The following is a 14,540-nucleotide window of genomic DNA, read 5'->3' as shown; positions in this document are numbered from 1 at the left end:
TCTGCGGAATGGCTGGGCTGGCCGCCGGAATCCCCTATATATAGGGGGTTTTCCGGAGGCTTGGGGGGGGGCTTAAGCCCCCACCAGCCCCCCCTTAAATCCGTGGCTGGGTACACAGATCTTGAGTGCTTTGGCACCATCTTTGGAATTTTTTCGTTGTAGGTAGGATTTAAACCCCCAAACTTAAGACCCTCCTTGGTAGCCACTGAGCCAAGCTTAGTGGTTCTATATGCTATGATCTTGATTCCTTCAACTTGTATACATTCAACATTCTAGTACAGCCTTCATTTGGATAATTGCTTGTGAGAATACTTTTAGAGTAACTGTTGTACAGCACTTGCATTGGAAATAAATGTGTAAGATTAAAACGTGATTTAAAAATGTGCTCAAAGTTCTTTTAAAATGTAAATTTAATATGATATATTATTACAATTGAATGCATGACACATGCATAAAATTTGAATTTTGATTAGTGATTATGCATTAAATAGTTTATACATGGTGATTTCACGAAAAAATTTCATCCAAACAATTAAGTCTTGTTTGTGCTCCAGGAGAAGGGATGGACCAGGCCAATCTCCCCACTCTTTGATCCTGAGAATTTGAGGCAGTAGAGTGGGTGGTAACCGCAATGGGCCGTGGCCGCTCTCTCCCCTCTAAGATAGTTTTCTGATCATGCCTGTGTTGGAATAGGGGCCCAAGCCCTTCTTTTTTCTTTCATTTTAAAGGAGGTTTTATTTTTCATTTTTATTTTTAATGTTGGAGCTTCCCTCCTCCTTTCCATCATTCCGTCCAAACGAAGTTTAGGTATTTGTATTCCAGATTCATCGTAATGTTGTTCGCAAGAACTAATTAACCAATATAGAGAAAAATATAAAGGATTAAGAGATTTTAATAATAGATGTAAATATGCTTCTTCTCTTTTTTCCCCTCTTGTATGCAATAGAGGTGGGCAAAATTATTCGCTAATCCGAGAATCCGCCATATCTGATTCAATTTGATTCGAAAATTAGAATATCCGATCCATATTATTTGATCGGATCAAAAGAAGGGTCAGAGACCCGACTCCCCCCACACATATATATTTGTATTTTTATATTTTTATACACATACTATAAAATAATATTTTTAGCACTACATAAACAATTTCATTGAACAATTTGTATTACAAATATGAAAGATTATAGTTTATTTACCAACATTTATTTATAGAGGTCATGATCTTATATTTTATAGAAAAGAGTTTAATTCTTGTAATGTAAAACATATATTAAAAAAATTACTTAAAACTTTTATTGATTTTGAATTCTTTTAAATTTTTTTTTTACTTTTTCTTGTATTCTCTTCGCATGCTTGTTTCTTGGTAGACAATTTTTTGAAAAAAATCTTTATTAAATCTTAAATAAACATGTAAAATACAAGTATAAATTATTTTTTAAAAAAATTAAATAATAAATGGGGTGAAATGAGTATTCGTTAATTCGATCCTATCTTAATAAGTACCTTATAACGGGGTACCGCTGATATGCGGAGTGAGTAAGGGTCAGAAAATTATTGATCTGCAAGGTACAAGTTGAGTTAATCAAATGGTACACGAAGTGGGTCCCTGACCGGTGCTCAATCCTAACATGCAGAATCGAAATATTTGTAGCACATCTATTATTGGATTTTGGACTGTGGGTAGCAAAATTCCATCCTCCTATTAGTTTGAAACTTCATTAGAAACAAAAAAAAAATTCTAAAGATTTCAGATTGATTGATTACACGTGATGGAATAATATAATTTGACTGATTAATAAGTCTTTAGTTCATAGCAAATCAGAACCTGGAATAAAGCGTAGACAAACTTTTTGAATTGTCCCCAAGCTTTTGCTTTCAATGTAAAAAAGAATTATTTAACATGTTTAACAACTTTTGCAAGAAATTCTTTGCTCAATAGTAGTAGTAGTGTCATCTTTGCACGTTCATTTTCGTAAAATACTTTCATTTTTTTTTTTTTGTCATTATCCTCTCTTTCTTGGGAGGGGACCCCAAACGCCGCCAAAAGGTAACCCAATAAATAACTGGAAAAGAGGAATCTTAAATTCGAACCCCCTTTTTCCGGTAAAAATTGCGCAAAGTATAAACTAGTAAGTAGTGGAAAAGTGTCCGAAGTCCAAATCCCAATAACGGCCCGGAAAGATTGCTCCAGGCTCAGGTAGCAGACCAAATCCACTCTCTGCCTGAAGTCGTGAATACTTGTACCTGCAGCAATCCGATCCCAATAACACGCCTTCAGCTGACATTTAACTGAAGAAATTAACTACCTCACTCAGCTACTATTACCATTCGGCATTTTCCTCCACTTTCTTCTGCTTTCTCTGAGCTGAGCTCGGTCCTCTGATGGCGATGGCTTCTTCTCCTCTTCACTGACAAACTCTCTATCTCTCTCTGAGCAAACTATACATATACAGTACAGGTGGGAGTAAATAATTATATATTTATATATATCATCATCATCAATTTTTGCCGGAAAATGACGACGGTGACGAGTAATGGAGGTTCGAATTCAAGTACTCCAAGCCCTAGCTCAACCCCAAATCTCACCAGTAGACCGGAGCTGCCACCGGTTCTCAAGAGATCGAAAACAATCTCGGAGGAGACGCGGACCCCACACTTCCCTGGCCCACTGTTCCCCGCTGTCCGTCGCGTCTCTACCTCCCCTCCCTCCTCAAACAACCGCACTACCTCCGCCTCCTCCTCCGAAGTTTCTAGCGCCACCACTGTCTCCTCCTCCTCCTCTGTCTCCGACCAGGCCTTCAATTTTGCGGATCGGGACTATGTGTACCCTTCATTTCTCGGTCCTTACGCTACTCGAAGCCGAGTTGCCGCAAAATCTGCTGCACACAATAGTAATAGCACTGAGCGGCAGGTGACGGGGCAATTTTCGGCTCGTATGCCGTCTAATTTGAATGTGGATGTTGGTAATAGACTGGACTCCGTCCGCAGTATTGCTGCCCTTCCTCCTGCTCCTCGGCCGGCGAAACTCAAGTCGGATCCTTCCAAGCCCAAATCCATGGCCAAGCTGAAAGGTGAAAAGGATCTGAATTCCTTGTCAGTTCAAGTACCGGTTACTTCGTCTTCGTTGTCATCTAGTACGACGGCTAGTTCCAGTTCTTACAGTCCTCGGAAACCTCCCGGACATACAAGTTCTTGGGTTCTTAATTTGGTTAGTTTATCTACAGCTTTTGTCTATTTATTAAGAAGCTTTACAGTCGGTGTGAAATCTGTTCGGGGTGACGGAAACAACTTTTTTTTGAAAAAAATGAAGACAAATGCGGCTTCCACATTTTTTGTGTATCGTCTGTAGTTTTACTGATTGAATTATTTCCTTAATGCAGCTTAAATTGATTTGTACATTGCCTACACCTTATGCAATCTACTTGCAAAATAAAGTGGGTATTCTTCAGGTTCGTATCCTCATATGAAATTGGCTGCATTCACTGTCAACCCCTGCTTCCTAGTGCTCTGTTGCTATTAATATTCTGATAACTAGGCTGATGATTTCATTGCAGGAAGAAATTGGTGATCTTCGTAGACTATGTAGCACTGGAAGTGCTGTTGGCAGTCACAGCATTAACCTTGTGGAGTTAGGAAATGTATTTTCATTTTCGTTTTTTGGTAACACTGACAGTAGAAAGCTTGCCCTTTATATGGTTGCGTGCACACTTATCACGCCATTTTTAGTGTACAAATATCTTGATTGCACTCCACCAATAAAGAACCCTTCAAAGGGGACAAGAGATAGCAATGAGGAGGTTCCACTGAAGAAGAGAATTGCTTATATGGTGGATGTTTGTTTCTCTGTCTATCCTTATGCAAAGCTACTTGCACTTCTTTTTGCCACACTATTTCTCATTGGATTTGGAGGCTTGGCAATATATGCTGTCAGTGATGGCAGCTTTACTGAAGCTCTTTGGCTCTCTTGGAGCTTCGTGGCAGACTCGGGAAATCATGCTGATATGGTTGGTTCTGGGCCACGGATTGTTTCAGTTTCTATTAGTTCAGGAGGCATGCTTATATTTGCCATGATGCTAGGGCTTGTTTCAGATGCTATTTCAGAAAAAGTGGATTCATTGCGTAAAGGCAAGAGTGAGGTTATTGAAAGCAACCATATACTTATTCTTGGATGGAGTGACAAACTGGTAACTCTCTGGGTACCTGCAAGTTGGAAGTCTAGATTATTCATATTTGTCTTTTCCTCTGAGACTGGACTATTATTCTGGAAATCTTTGTGAGACGTCTGATACCTACTTGCTTTCATGTGCAAGATTCTTTAGATGTCTAGTATTCTAATATGGATTCCACCATGTAGCATCCAGGAACAAGGAAATTTTCTTTTTGGGTTTTATTTTGTTTTTGGGGGGTGGGGGTGGGGGTTGGGGGGAGGGAGGATACATGTAGATTCTAAGTCTTTATTATGCATGGAAAATTCCAGGGAAAGGTCATCCTCTTGCAAAATAACTGAACAATCACCATGAGTGGTTGCAATTTAATTATGAAGAAAAGGAAGGAGAAACAAGAAGCTTTTCATGCATTGATGCCCTTATTTCTTTCTTATGGTTTCTGACCTTGAGATTAGTGAGGTACACTACCTGTAACCATTAACAGGACTAAGAGCTGGTTATGTAATGCAGGGTTCCCTTCTGAAGCAATTAGCAATAGCAAATAAGAGCATAGGTGGTGTTGTTGTTGTTGTACTTGCAGAAAGAGACAAGGAGGAAATGGAGATGGACATAGCAAAGCTTGAATTTGACTTCATGGGTACATCAGTTATATGTAGAAGTGGCAGTCCTCTTATACTTGCTGACTTGAAAAAGGTTTATTTGTATATATACAGTTTATTAAGTTCCATCTCTCTTAGCACGTGCAATCAGGCTAAAATTTTCGTGCTTGCAGGTTTCAGTCTCAAAGGCACGTGCAATCATTGTCTTGGCATCTAATGAGAATGCAGATCAGGTTCTTCTAGCATTGGAATGACAAAAATTTCATAATACAGTTGAGAAGTTACAAAAACTAACTGCTTAAATTTTCAAATTTGTTATCAGAGTGATGCACGTGCCTTGAGGGTTGTGCTTAGCCTTGCAGGAGTAAAAGAGGGATTGAGAGGTCACGTTGTCGTGGAAATGAGTGATCTTGATAACGAACCTCTAGTAAAGCTTGTTGGAGGAGAACTGATTGAAACAGTTGTAGCACATGATGTGATTGGTCGGTTGATGATACAGTGTGCTCTCCAACCTGGCCTTGCACAGGTAAAGCTAAGTCTAATCCGATTATACTGTTCAGGACATAACAGAAGCTAAACCAACCCACATACTTCTAGGAGTAGCTTTCAAGCTTTCTTGCAATTCTGTCATCTTCCATGCCTTAACTAAATCAAATTTCTTGTAGAGCTGATTACAAAACTGAAAATGAAGTTAGAGTCCTTTTGGATGGATTTGGATTTAAATCCTACATCCAAAACCACAATTTTTTTAAAAAATATAAGACAGATTTAGATTTGCAATCAAATTAGTATTTAGGTGTTAAAATGAGGGTATTTTGAATTGCACCTAAAGTAGAGGTTATTTAAAATCCCTCCTTTAATACCTCTCGCTAGTTTCCTAAAGTATCCAATTTTGAACTTGTATGGGGCAAAGTTTAGGCTGCTGTTGACCATGGTGCATCATTGTGAAACAGAAACTTTGGTATTAACCCCCTAAAATTTTTAATCATTTCTGCATTACTGTTGTCAATTGTAAATAATGATAATTGCTATCTAAACAATTTATTCTTAGTTAATGTGAATCTTGAATTTTCCTCATCTGAAATCTCTCCATGTCAATTCCTTTCTTAAATCCATATCTACTGATCCAAAGGCACCCTTATTGTTTTGCAAGAGTGATTCAGATTTCCGTATTCACTGAATATTCCCTCACTTGCCCTTTTAGTTGCTTTTTGAATAGAGTAAGATAGAGTGCATAGACTGCAATTCTTCATGGGAAGAGAAAATGTTCATGTAGTTTGTTTGAAATTCTGTTTCGAACTTGTGATCTTCTCTTTGATGGAAGCTGCAATCATCTGAGAAATGGACGCAAGTTAGTTATGCATTGATGTATTTTCTTCAATATTTTTAATGCTGTTCAAGTATGGCAGATATGGGAAGACATTTTGGGGTTTGAAAATGCAGAATTTTATATCAAAAGGTGGCCTCAACTGGATGGTTTACATTTCGAAGATGTGTTGGTATCATTTCCTGATGCAATTCCTTGTGGAGTCAAGGTTGCTGCAGAGGGTGGCAAGATAATCATTAATCCTGAAGATAAATATGTTCTAAAAGAAGGTGATGAGATTCTTGTCATAGCCGAGGATGATGACACCTATGCCCCAGGTCCCTTACCAGAGGTCATAATTCTTCTCTATGTTGCAATTGGTGACACCTATGCATGCTACTTCTTTCTTTCCCTTAGTGCATTGTTATTTGACTTCTAATACACCTCATGTTTGTTTGGTTGTGTCTTTTTCTCGTTTTCTTTTTTTTTTTTTTTTGGTTCGAAAAGTGTCTTGTGATGCACATCTTTTTCCAGAATATGCTGAAATGAGAAAGAAAATCAATTGCTCCTCCAAATACTTGATTTCTGAAGTATATAGGCCTTGAAAATGTGACATATGGAAGCCTTGTAAGGAGTGGAGGCGAATAAGGATAACCAGAAAGGACCCTGATTAAGAAACCTTACTAGGAAAGAACAGAGTCTTTCTAGCCTATAAATGTATGCCATTGACCTTGTGTGTTGATACTTCTCATCATGACGATTGTTAAACTTGATTGGCTTTTGAAGAATGTTACACATACCATTCAAATTCTGGTCTTCTGCTGGTGCATATGGGATGTTTGCATTGAAAAACTTGTTGTTCACTTGATAGACTACTCAGTTCTCTTGTCTTGCTCGGAGCTTACTTCTGGTGCTTGCTTGATGAAATATTTATTCTGTAGCATGGTTTTCAGTATTCTAATTTCCTGTAAAAAAGTTGTAGATGGAGTTTGTTTCTCTATGATGGTTTTCAAGTCATATACCCTCCTCTTCCCCCCCCCCCAAAAAAAGGACAAAAAATAAAACCAAAGAGTAATTGCTTTTGCAGATTGAAATCTGCTAACCTCTCTGTCTCTTTCTGTTGGAAGTGAGAGAGTGGTTGAATTTTCTTTAATTATTCTTCATATAGTAGCCGGGAGCAATGCATAATTAGCTGTGAACTTGGAAATTGTTGTTTGGTTTCGAATATGCATCATTCTTCCTTTAAGTACTGTGCTTAGATAGTGAATTTCTTTTGTTTCATGATGTGTTGAGCTGCAAGTGATTTGTATTCTTCCCTTTAGTCTTTTTCTGACAGTTAGTTTAATCCTATTGTTTACTGGAAATTTTGTTACAGGTAAGTCAGGGCCTTTGTCCTAGAATGATTGAACCTCCAAAATATCCGGAGAAAATACTTTTTTGTGGCTGGCGGCGTGACATAGATGATATGATTATGGTAATTGTATGAATCTTTCAGCTTGTGTAGGTTTCTTAACCAAGTTATCCTTTTGTCTGTAAACTTCTGTTTTCTTCGTTTACATCTTTCATGCTTTCGTTATTTGCTTGAAGATGTGAAGGCTTGTATGTATTAAAAACAAAAACATATAAGTGTTGTGAGAGTAAATGGGGTTTCTTTGCTGTTTTTCACTATTTAAAAAAGAAATTCATAAGATAATAACTGGATCATGTAACAAAGGGTGTGACATAGATGTCGTGGATTGTTAAATCAAACCTTTCAATCTACTTGGATGTAGACCTGATAGCCAATAAAAAAAAATAACTTGGAGATTTTATTTGTTATTCTTTGGTGACTGTTCTATTGGAATCTGCAAGTAACAAGGATGTGTCTCACTCTCACCAATTATTTTACTTGCGTTATATAAGCCACACAATCCTACAGAGGGTTGGTAGGACACGAAGATGTTAACCTGTAATTCAAGAAATTATGGACCTTTCAGAGATGTATTCCAATGAAAAGTTCCTATTCCCTTTTGTATATTTTTTTGTTAGGGAAAGGCTTGTGATTTTTGCAGTTATCTATCTAAACTGTAATTGTATCTGTTCCTTTCTTTTGAATTTAACCCACAGATTTGACCCTGTTCACCACATGGTTTTGAATGAAAGCCTCCTATAAGTTGAGACCATTGTAAGTCCCCAATGGTGGAACTACTTGAGCAATGGCTCAGAAAAGTAGGAGAGGCTTTCATGCTCAACGACTTGCCTTTTTCCCTATTTTATTGTAAAACAAAAAAGAGAGGGAAGAGACCTCTGGAAGTTGGCTTTTTGGTAGAACTGCACCATCAGGGAGACAGGAACCTAAATGGTGGGAGTGTGAAGCAGTAAGGTCTTGTAAGATTTGCTGCATGCATTCCTATGGCAAAAGCTGAAACGGATGCTAAATTCACTTAAATAGGACCATTTCAGATATATTATTTTAGATTTCTGAAGTTGAAAACACCCAGCACTTATAAGAAAATTCTTTGGTAGGGAAAACTAAGTATTCTGAGTAAGTGAATTAAAGGGGAGATGAAGAAAACAAGCTGTGCAAAAAGGCTGTTGGGGTCTTCTAATGGTTTCATTTGAATAGCTAGGTTCAGTTTCTGGACATGTTTCATTGATGAGGAAGTATGTGATATTGGTGCTGATGGTTTTTATCCTACTATGGATTGATTTTATTTGCTTCTGCCTTTTGTTAGGTACTTGAGGCATTCCTTGCTCCAGGTTCAGAGTTATGGATGTTTAACGAGGTGCCTGAAAAAGATAGAGAGAAGAAGTTAACAGATGGTGGTCTTAATATTTCAGGGTTAGAGAACCTAAAACTTGTCCATCATGAAGGCAATGCTGTCGTTAGACGTCATTTAGAAAATCTTCCTTTGGAAACATTTGATTCTGTAAGTTCCATCGTGTACGCTCAGACCTGCTGCTTTTGTAGCATCTTCTTGTCTGATTGACACTTAAATGTCAGCATTTGGTTCTCCTAAAAATGTCTTTAGTGTTACCATGATAATTTGTAGGACCTTCATTATTGGAACATGCAAGAATCTTTGACTTTTCTATTTCAGCATTTCATACGCGTGGCTGCATACTAACTCTAAGAGAACAGATATTGATTCTTGCAGACGAATCCGTCGAAGACTCTATTGTTCACTCAGATTCACGATCTCTTGCCACCCTCCTCCTTATTCGGGATATTCAGGTAACATCTGTTACCTCTTGTATGTGTGTTTTCCCTTTCCGTTTCTTTTTTCTATTCTTTTTGAGTGGCAGAGTGGCTCAGGTAGATACCTGTTAAGAGATAAAAAATCGAATCTCCTGTACCTACGTTACTTTACCATTGTTTTCCTATATGGTAAATGGATTTACTTCTATCACATTGCTCTGTGTGGGTAATTGAGCGGAAAGATTAATTGTGTCAAAAAAATTGTTTTTCTGTTTACTTCACTGAAGAACTTCTGTTGCATGACATGTAATATGTATGTCTATTCATGTACACAAACATACTATTCATACACGCAATGGATATCTATATATACAGGCATAATATTTGCATTCAAGTAAACACCCATAACACTAACATGTGAATGTTCTTGGTTAACTAATGAATACTTTGAATTCATGAATGATGTTAATGAGAAGCTGGTGTTACATAATGCAGTCAAAGCGGCTTCCTTATAAAGATACAAGATCCCTTCCTCTAAGGAACTCTGGGTTCTCTCAAAGCTCCTGGATTCGTGAAATGCAGCAAGCTTCAGATAAATCAATAATTATTAGTGAGATACTGGATTCTAGGACTAGGAACTTGGTTTCAGTCTCCAGAATTAGTGATTATGTATTGTCAAATGAGCTGGTGAGCATGGCACTAGCCATGGTAGCAGAAGACAAACAGATCAACCGTGTGCTTGAAGAGCTATTTGCTGAAGAGGTATGTTTCATGATTTGTTTTGCACTTCATGGTCTATTACTATCATTTTGTGCCTCAATTTTGTTATGATATGTATTCAACACGTTCCTTGTTCTCATTTTGTGGGTTAGCTGGAAAAGATGAGCTAAAGATTTAAAAAAAGAAAAAAGAAAAAAAAGATGGGTCCAGTCAAATCATTTCAAATGATCCTATATTTACGAAGCTGAGTCATTGAGAAGAGGTCTGTAGAACTAGAAATCTGATGGCTTTAGTTCATCTAGGACTTCTTCCTCTGAAATGGACAAGCACCTAAAAGCCATGGAAAGTGCATTGACCGGTCCTTTTAGTTTGGCTAAATATTTTAGACTCAAATACGCTCCTCAAAATTCATCTTAGTAGATGCAAGTATCAGCATGCATACATTGAAATTACTGTAAAAGGGGATGTAGAGATTATATCCAACTGAGTAAATGAATGCAATTATCTGAAATATGTTACTCTGAGATGAGCAAGCATTTAAGCCATGGAAAGTGCATTGATTGTTCTTTTTGGTTTGGCTAAATGATGTAGACTCAACATATTATCTTTAAAATGAATCTTAGTTCATGAAAGTGTCACTAACCATACATGAAATACTCTAAGCTAATTATTGTAAGGTTAAGATCTAAGTTTTGATTTGGGATGTGGTTGGTTTCACTAATGATGAGTGCTTGCCTTGATTGAGAATTAAAATTTCTGCTGCATATGCAATTAAATGTGATAATAAGTACCAAATAGCTACTAGTTTTTATCAGAGGGGAGGAAGAAGCAGGAAAGGGCATTGGTTGCTAATAAAAAGCTTTATTGGGTAGCTAGCCATCAACAAATGTTCTTAATGGTATGTGCGCATCCACTTCCCTCCCCATCCCTCCCAATCCTATCTCTCCACTATTCCAAGCTAATTACTTCATATTAAAAGTTTCTAGATTTATCCTACCAAAATGCATATAGAGAGGTTTCCTACCCATTATCTATTGGATTAATCTTATATACACTGATAGTGTATACATTATCAAGCCTAGATGCATGACAACTTGTCTTAATTTGAATTTGAAATCTAAGTTTTTGACATGTGGCATGCATCCAATCTTGACAGCGTATAAACTATTAGTGTATAGAAGAATAATCCCATTTATTTCATGAACTCTACCAACTTTTTGGGTGGAACCTACTTCCTTCTCCTCGTCGTTTGAACCTTGCTTGCATGAATAATTATTTGAGTAGTTAAAAGATAGAATTGACTTCTTATGCATTGACAGTGTATTGATTTTTTTACACTAGCAGTTATGGATGTATGCCACATGCGCATAATTTGAATTGCAAATTTATATTCATGTTATGTGGTAATGATCTAAATCTGCTAGTGTTAAAAAACTTACTCTAAAAGATAATAGAAGTGTATGTTCAGAAATTTGGGCTACCTAAGTCTCTTGCATAATTCTGTTGATTACTCTGTCATTGTGATGTCAAAATTCATATGGCAATAGTGAACTATTTCATTATCTGGTTGGGTTTAGGAAACCAACACTGACTTCCGGTGTATCTATAGGGCAACGAAATGTGCATCAAGCCAGCAGAGTTCTATCTTTATGACCAGGAAGAACTCTGCTTCTATGATATAATGATAAGGGGTCGCCAAAGATGGGAAATTGTGATTGGTTTTCGCCTTGCAACAGCTGAGTGTGCGGTAATTAACCCGGTGGACAAGTCAAAGCCACGTAAGTGGTCCCTCGATGATGTTTTTATTGTCATTTCCAAGGGTGATTGAGGAAACCGGCAAATCGTGCTTCTCTGCATAACTATATATTAGCTAAATAATGGCTTGGGATGAGGCGACTTAAGTTGTTTCCCTGGGTTTCTGCTGATTATGGCATTGAACAAATATAAAAGTATGAACTTTTGAAGGTAATGGCCCATCTTTCATATTTAGCGAACTGGGGACAGTGGCTTGATAATTGCAAGAAGAAGAAAAAAGAGATGGAAGAAAGCAAGGCATTTGGGACATGGCAGTATTAGTTTATAGGTCTATATGTAGAAATATGCCACTAACTGGAATGTGGGCCTCGGCTGCTTTCCATGGAATAGATGATGGCTGTGTAATCAACGCCTTTTCTTCGAGTCACGAGAGTAATAGTGATACTTTGAAGTAAAATATGCAGAAATGAAAGCGAAAATTTTAGCACAAACCTTAATCATCCTCATGGTTGCGTCATTCTGCCTAAAATAGGTAGAAGGAACTCCATGACCTTTTAGTTTTGGGTTCTCCTGAGCTGCCTTTTTACTGCTCGGTAGTGGGAATGATCTCTGATGGGGGTCACATTCTTCTAATCCTTCCTGAATACAGAAGGCCACTCATCTGACGGGAAGAATATTGAAGTGAGAGAAGTCATAGCAAGCAAGAGTTGGCCTGTTGTGACCAACAATTGCTGTGGGATGGCACCGCCTAGGGTGTAACACAGTTTGATTTTGTACATGTTCCTGTAATTCCTGATTCGATGAAATTTTGTTGAAGCTCGGTATACGAGCATCTCTACTTCATTTTTTCCCGTTAAAAGGTAGTGCTCCTCGACCTCGTTGTCTAGTTCTGCTTATATTTTACCTACATCCATTCTGGCTAGTAATAGAATTTCCCCTTCATGGACTGAGCTTAGCCTAAGTAAGGCAGTTTCTTTCTTAAGACTTGTACCTGTTTTGTACAACTTTCTGATTTTTTTTTCTTTTTTGAATATATCACTTGAGTATTCTGAAGGACTCGCTTTCACCTTCAACTGTGAAAGTTGAGATTTGGCATAATACCTCAGAGAAAAGTGAGAAAGGAGCCAGTGCAGTTGGGGTTCCATGCAATTTGATTCGGTTGTACTTTCTATATTATTTGGTATACAATTACATTATATTATTGTACTTGTGAAAAAATTGATGTAAATGAATAAAATATTTAGCTTATATTTAAATATATACATCAACAGTTGCATAAATCCCAATCGGACTGGCCTCTAGTCCCCACTGGTTGAGCCTACTCTTGGGTCCTATCTAGGACTGTAATTAGAGCTGTTAAATGGAATGAATAGCTCAAAAGCTCGATTGAACTCGACTCGATAAGGGTCGAACTCGGTTTGTTAATTGTGATAAACGAGTCGAGTTTGAATTCGAGATATGCTTGTTTAATTAACGAGTCGAGTAAGATCAACTCGTTCGTTATCTGAGTAACTCAATTGGCCTCGATAAGGAAGGATATGTATGTCATTTCACAATTGAAAAGAATAAAAATTGAAAATTATAGGTTTTCTTGTGGTTAATTTGCATGAGCTCGAGTTCGAACTCGTGCAAGCTCGACTCGTTTGTGATAAACGAATCGAACTCGAGCTTGAACTCGAGTCATATGTCTCATTTGGCGAGTCGAGTTCGAACACATTTCAAAGCTTGTCGGCTTAGTTGAACAAGCTCGAGCTTGGCTCGAGTTCAGTTCGAATCGAGCTCGACAGTTAAATACTCGGTTCGATTAACAGCACTAATTGTAATCTTAATTCAGTTGTACATCACAAATTTAAATATATACAACAACTGTTGCATAAATCCCAATCAGACTGGCCTCCACTCCCCACTAGTTGAGCCTACTCCTGGGTCCTGCTTAGGGCTGTAATCGAACCGAACTGATCGAATCGAGCTGCTCGTGAGCAGCTCGGTAAAAAACTTGACTCGCACTTGGGTTGACCGAGTTCGAGTAGTTCGATAAATCGAGCATGTCAAGTTCGAGTATCCAAATGCAATGTTCGAAGGTTTGTCGAGCCTTATCGAGCTTTTTAATTTTAATTTTTTAATATTTTATTATTATGAAATTACCCTTATGCTCAAAAGAGTGGTTTAATTTACAAAATTTTTCAGGTCGTATGAAAATTTTTAAAAGGCAATAATATTTTTTTTACTCAAAAATTGTCAAGAAAATGAAATTTTCTGATTCAATCTTGATAAGGCTCGTATTAATTCGAGTCAATGCGAGTCGAGCTCAAATTCTGTGAGCAATCATCGAGCTCGAACTCGAGCGCTCGAGTTCCAATAATACTACTCACTCGAACTCGAGCTTGAGCATTTTTCTTGCATGTCGAGTCTAGCTCGAGTATCAATATACTCGAATTCGATTCGATTCGATTACATCCCTCGTCCTACCTTAAAGTTGGCCAGATGTTTTAGGTTTCTCTTGCACTTTTTTCCCTTCCTTCTTTTCCTTTTAAATCCACAGAAACTATGAGTGAAGTAAAGCTTCATCATACTGTTTGTATATTCCCAGGTTGTGTTCGGTCTGTGCCTTGATTCTTTTACTGCAGTTCTCAGCAACAGCAGTTTTTTTTTTTTGGGGTCTAAAAGTTCATAGATGATTAATTGAACCGACAATAGCTGTAAGAATGGATGTAATGAGCTGGCAACGGGACCGTGGGACCTTTTTTTCCTTGTCTACTTGACCTAAAAAATGGCAAAAACTTGGGTAGATCTGAACCTCGAAACCCAATGGTTTA

The 14,540-nt window shown here is 37.6% G+C and overlaps 1 protein-coding gene across 3 annotated transcripts; it reads left to right on the top strand.

Moving 5' to 3' along the window:
- Window positions 1–2,308: 2,308 nt before the first annotated feature.
- Window positions 2,309–12,710, top strand: LOC113762569 (ion channel DMI1). Of its 3 annotated transcripts, none has more exons than XM_027306073.1 (12): window positions 2,312–3,208; window positions 3,381–3,449; window positions 3,555–4,184; window positions 4,677–4,859; window positions 4,939–4,998; window positions 5,088–5,291; window positions 6,175–6,423; window positions 7,447–7,545; window positions 8,786–8,980; window positions 9,193–9,285; window positions 9,745–10,011; window positions 11,579–12,710. In XM_027306073.1, exons 1-12 carry the CDS (start codon window positions 2,516–2,518, stop codon window positions 11,795–11,797), a joined length of 2,961 nt encoding a protein of 986 aa, XP_027161874.1. In that variant the 5' UTR covers window positions 2,312–2,515; the 3' UTR covers window positions 11,798–12,710. The 3 variants fall into 3 exon arrangements, with proteins under 3 accessions (XP_027161875.1, XP_027161874.1, XP_027161873.1); XM_027306072.1 differs by having other exon boundaries at window positions 7,447–7,551; XM_027306074.1 differs by lacking the exon at window positions 11,579–12,710 and having other exon boundaries at window positions 2,309–3,208; window positions 7,447–7,551; window positions 9,209–9,285; window positions 9,745–9,879.
- Window positions 12,711–14,540: the final 1,830 nt, after the last annotated feature.

The sequence above is a fragment of the Coffea eugenioides genome, chromosome 2 (genome assembly GCF_003713205.1).
Source record: "Coffea eugenioides isolate CCC68of chromosome 2, Ceug_1.0, whole genome shotgun sequence".
Lineage (NCBI taxonomy): Eukaryota > Viridiplantae > Streptophyta > Magnoliopsida > Gentianales > Rubiaceae > Coffea > Coffea eugenioides.
This window is presented reverse-complemented; position numbering and strand designations above follow the sequence as displayed.

Excerpts from the sequence above, each read along its gene's own strand:
- LOC113762569 (XM_027306072.1), top strand. The coding sequence starts at position 2,516 with ATGACGACGGTGACGAGTAATGGAGGTTCGAATTCAAGTACTCCAAGC. Across the intron at positions 4,185-4,676 it reads TTGGATGGAGTGACAAACTG|GGTTCCCTTCTGAAGCAATT; the intron begins GTAACTCTCTGG and ends TATGTAATGCAG. Across the intron at positions 8,981-9,192 it reads CTTTGGAAACATTTGATTCT|ATATTGATTCTTGCAGACGA; the intron begins GTAAGTTCCATC and ends CTAAGAGAACAG.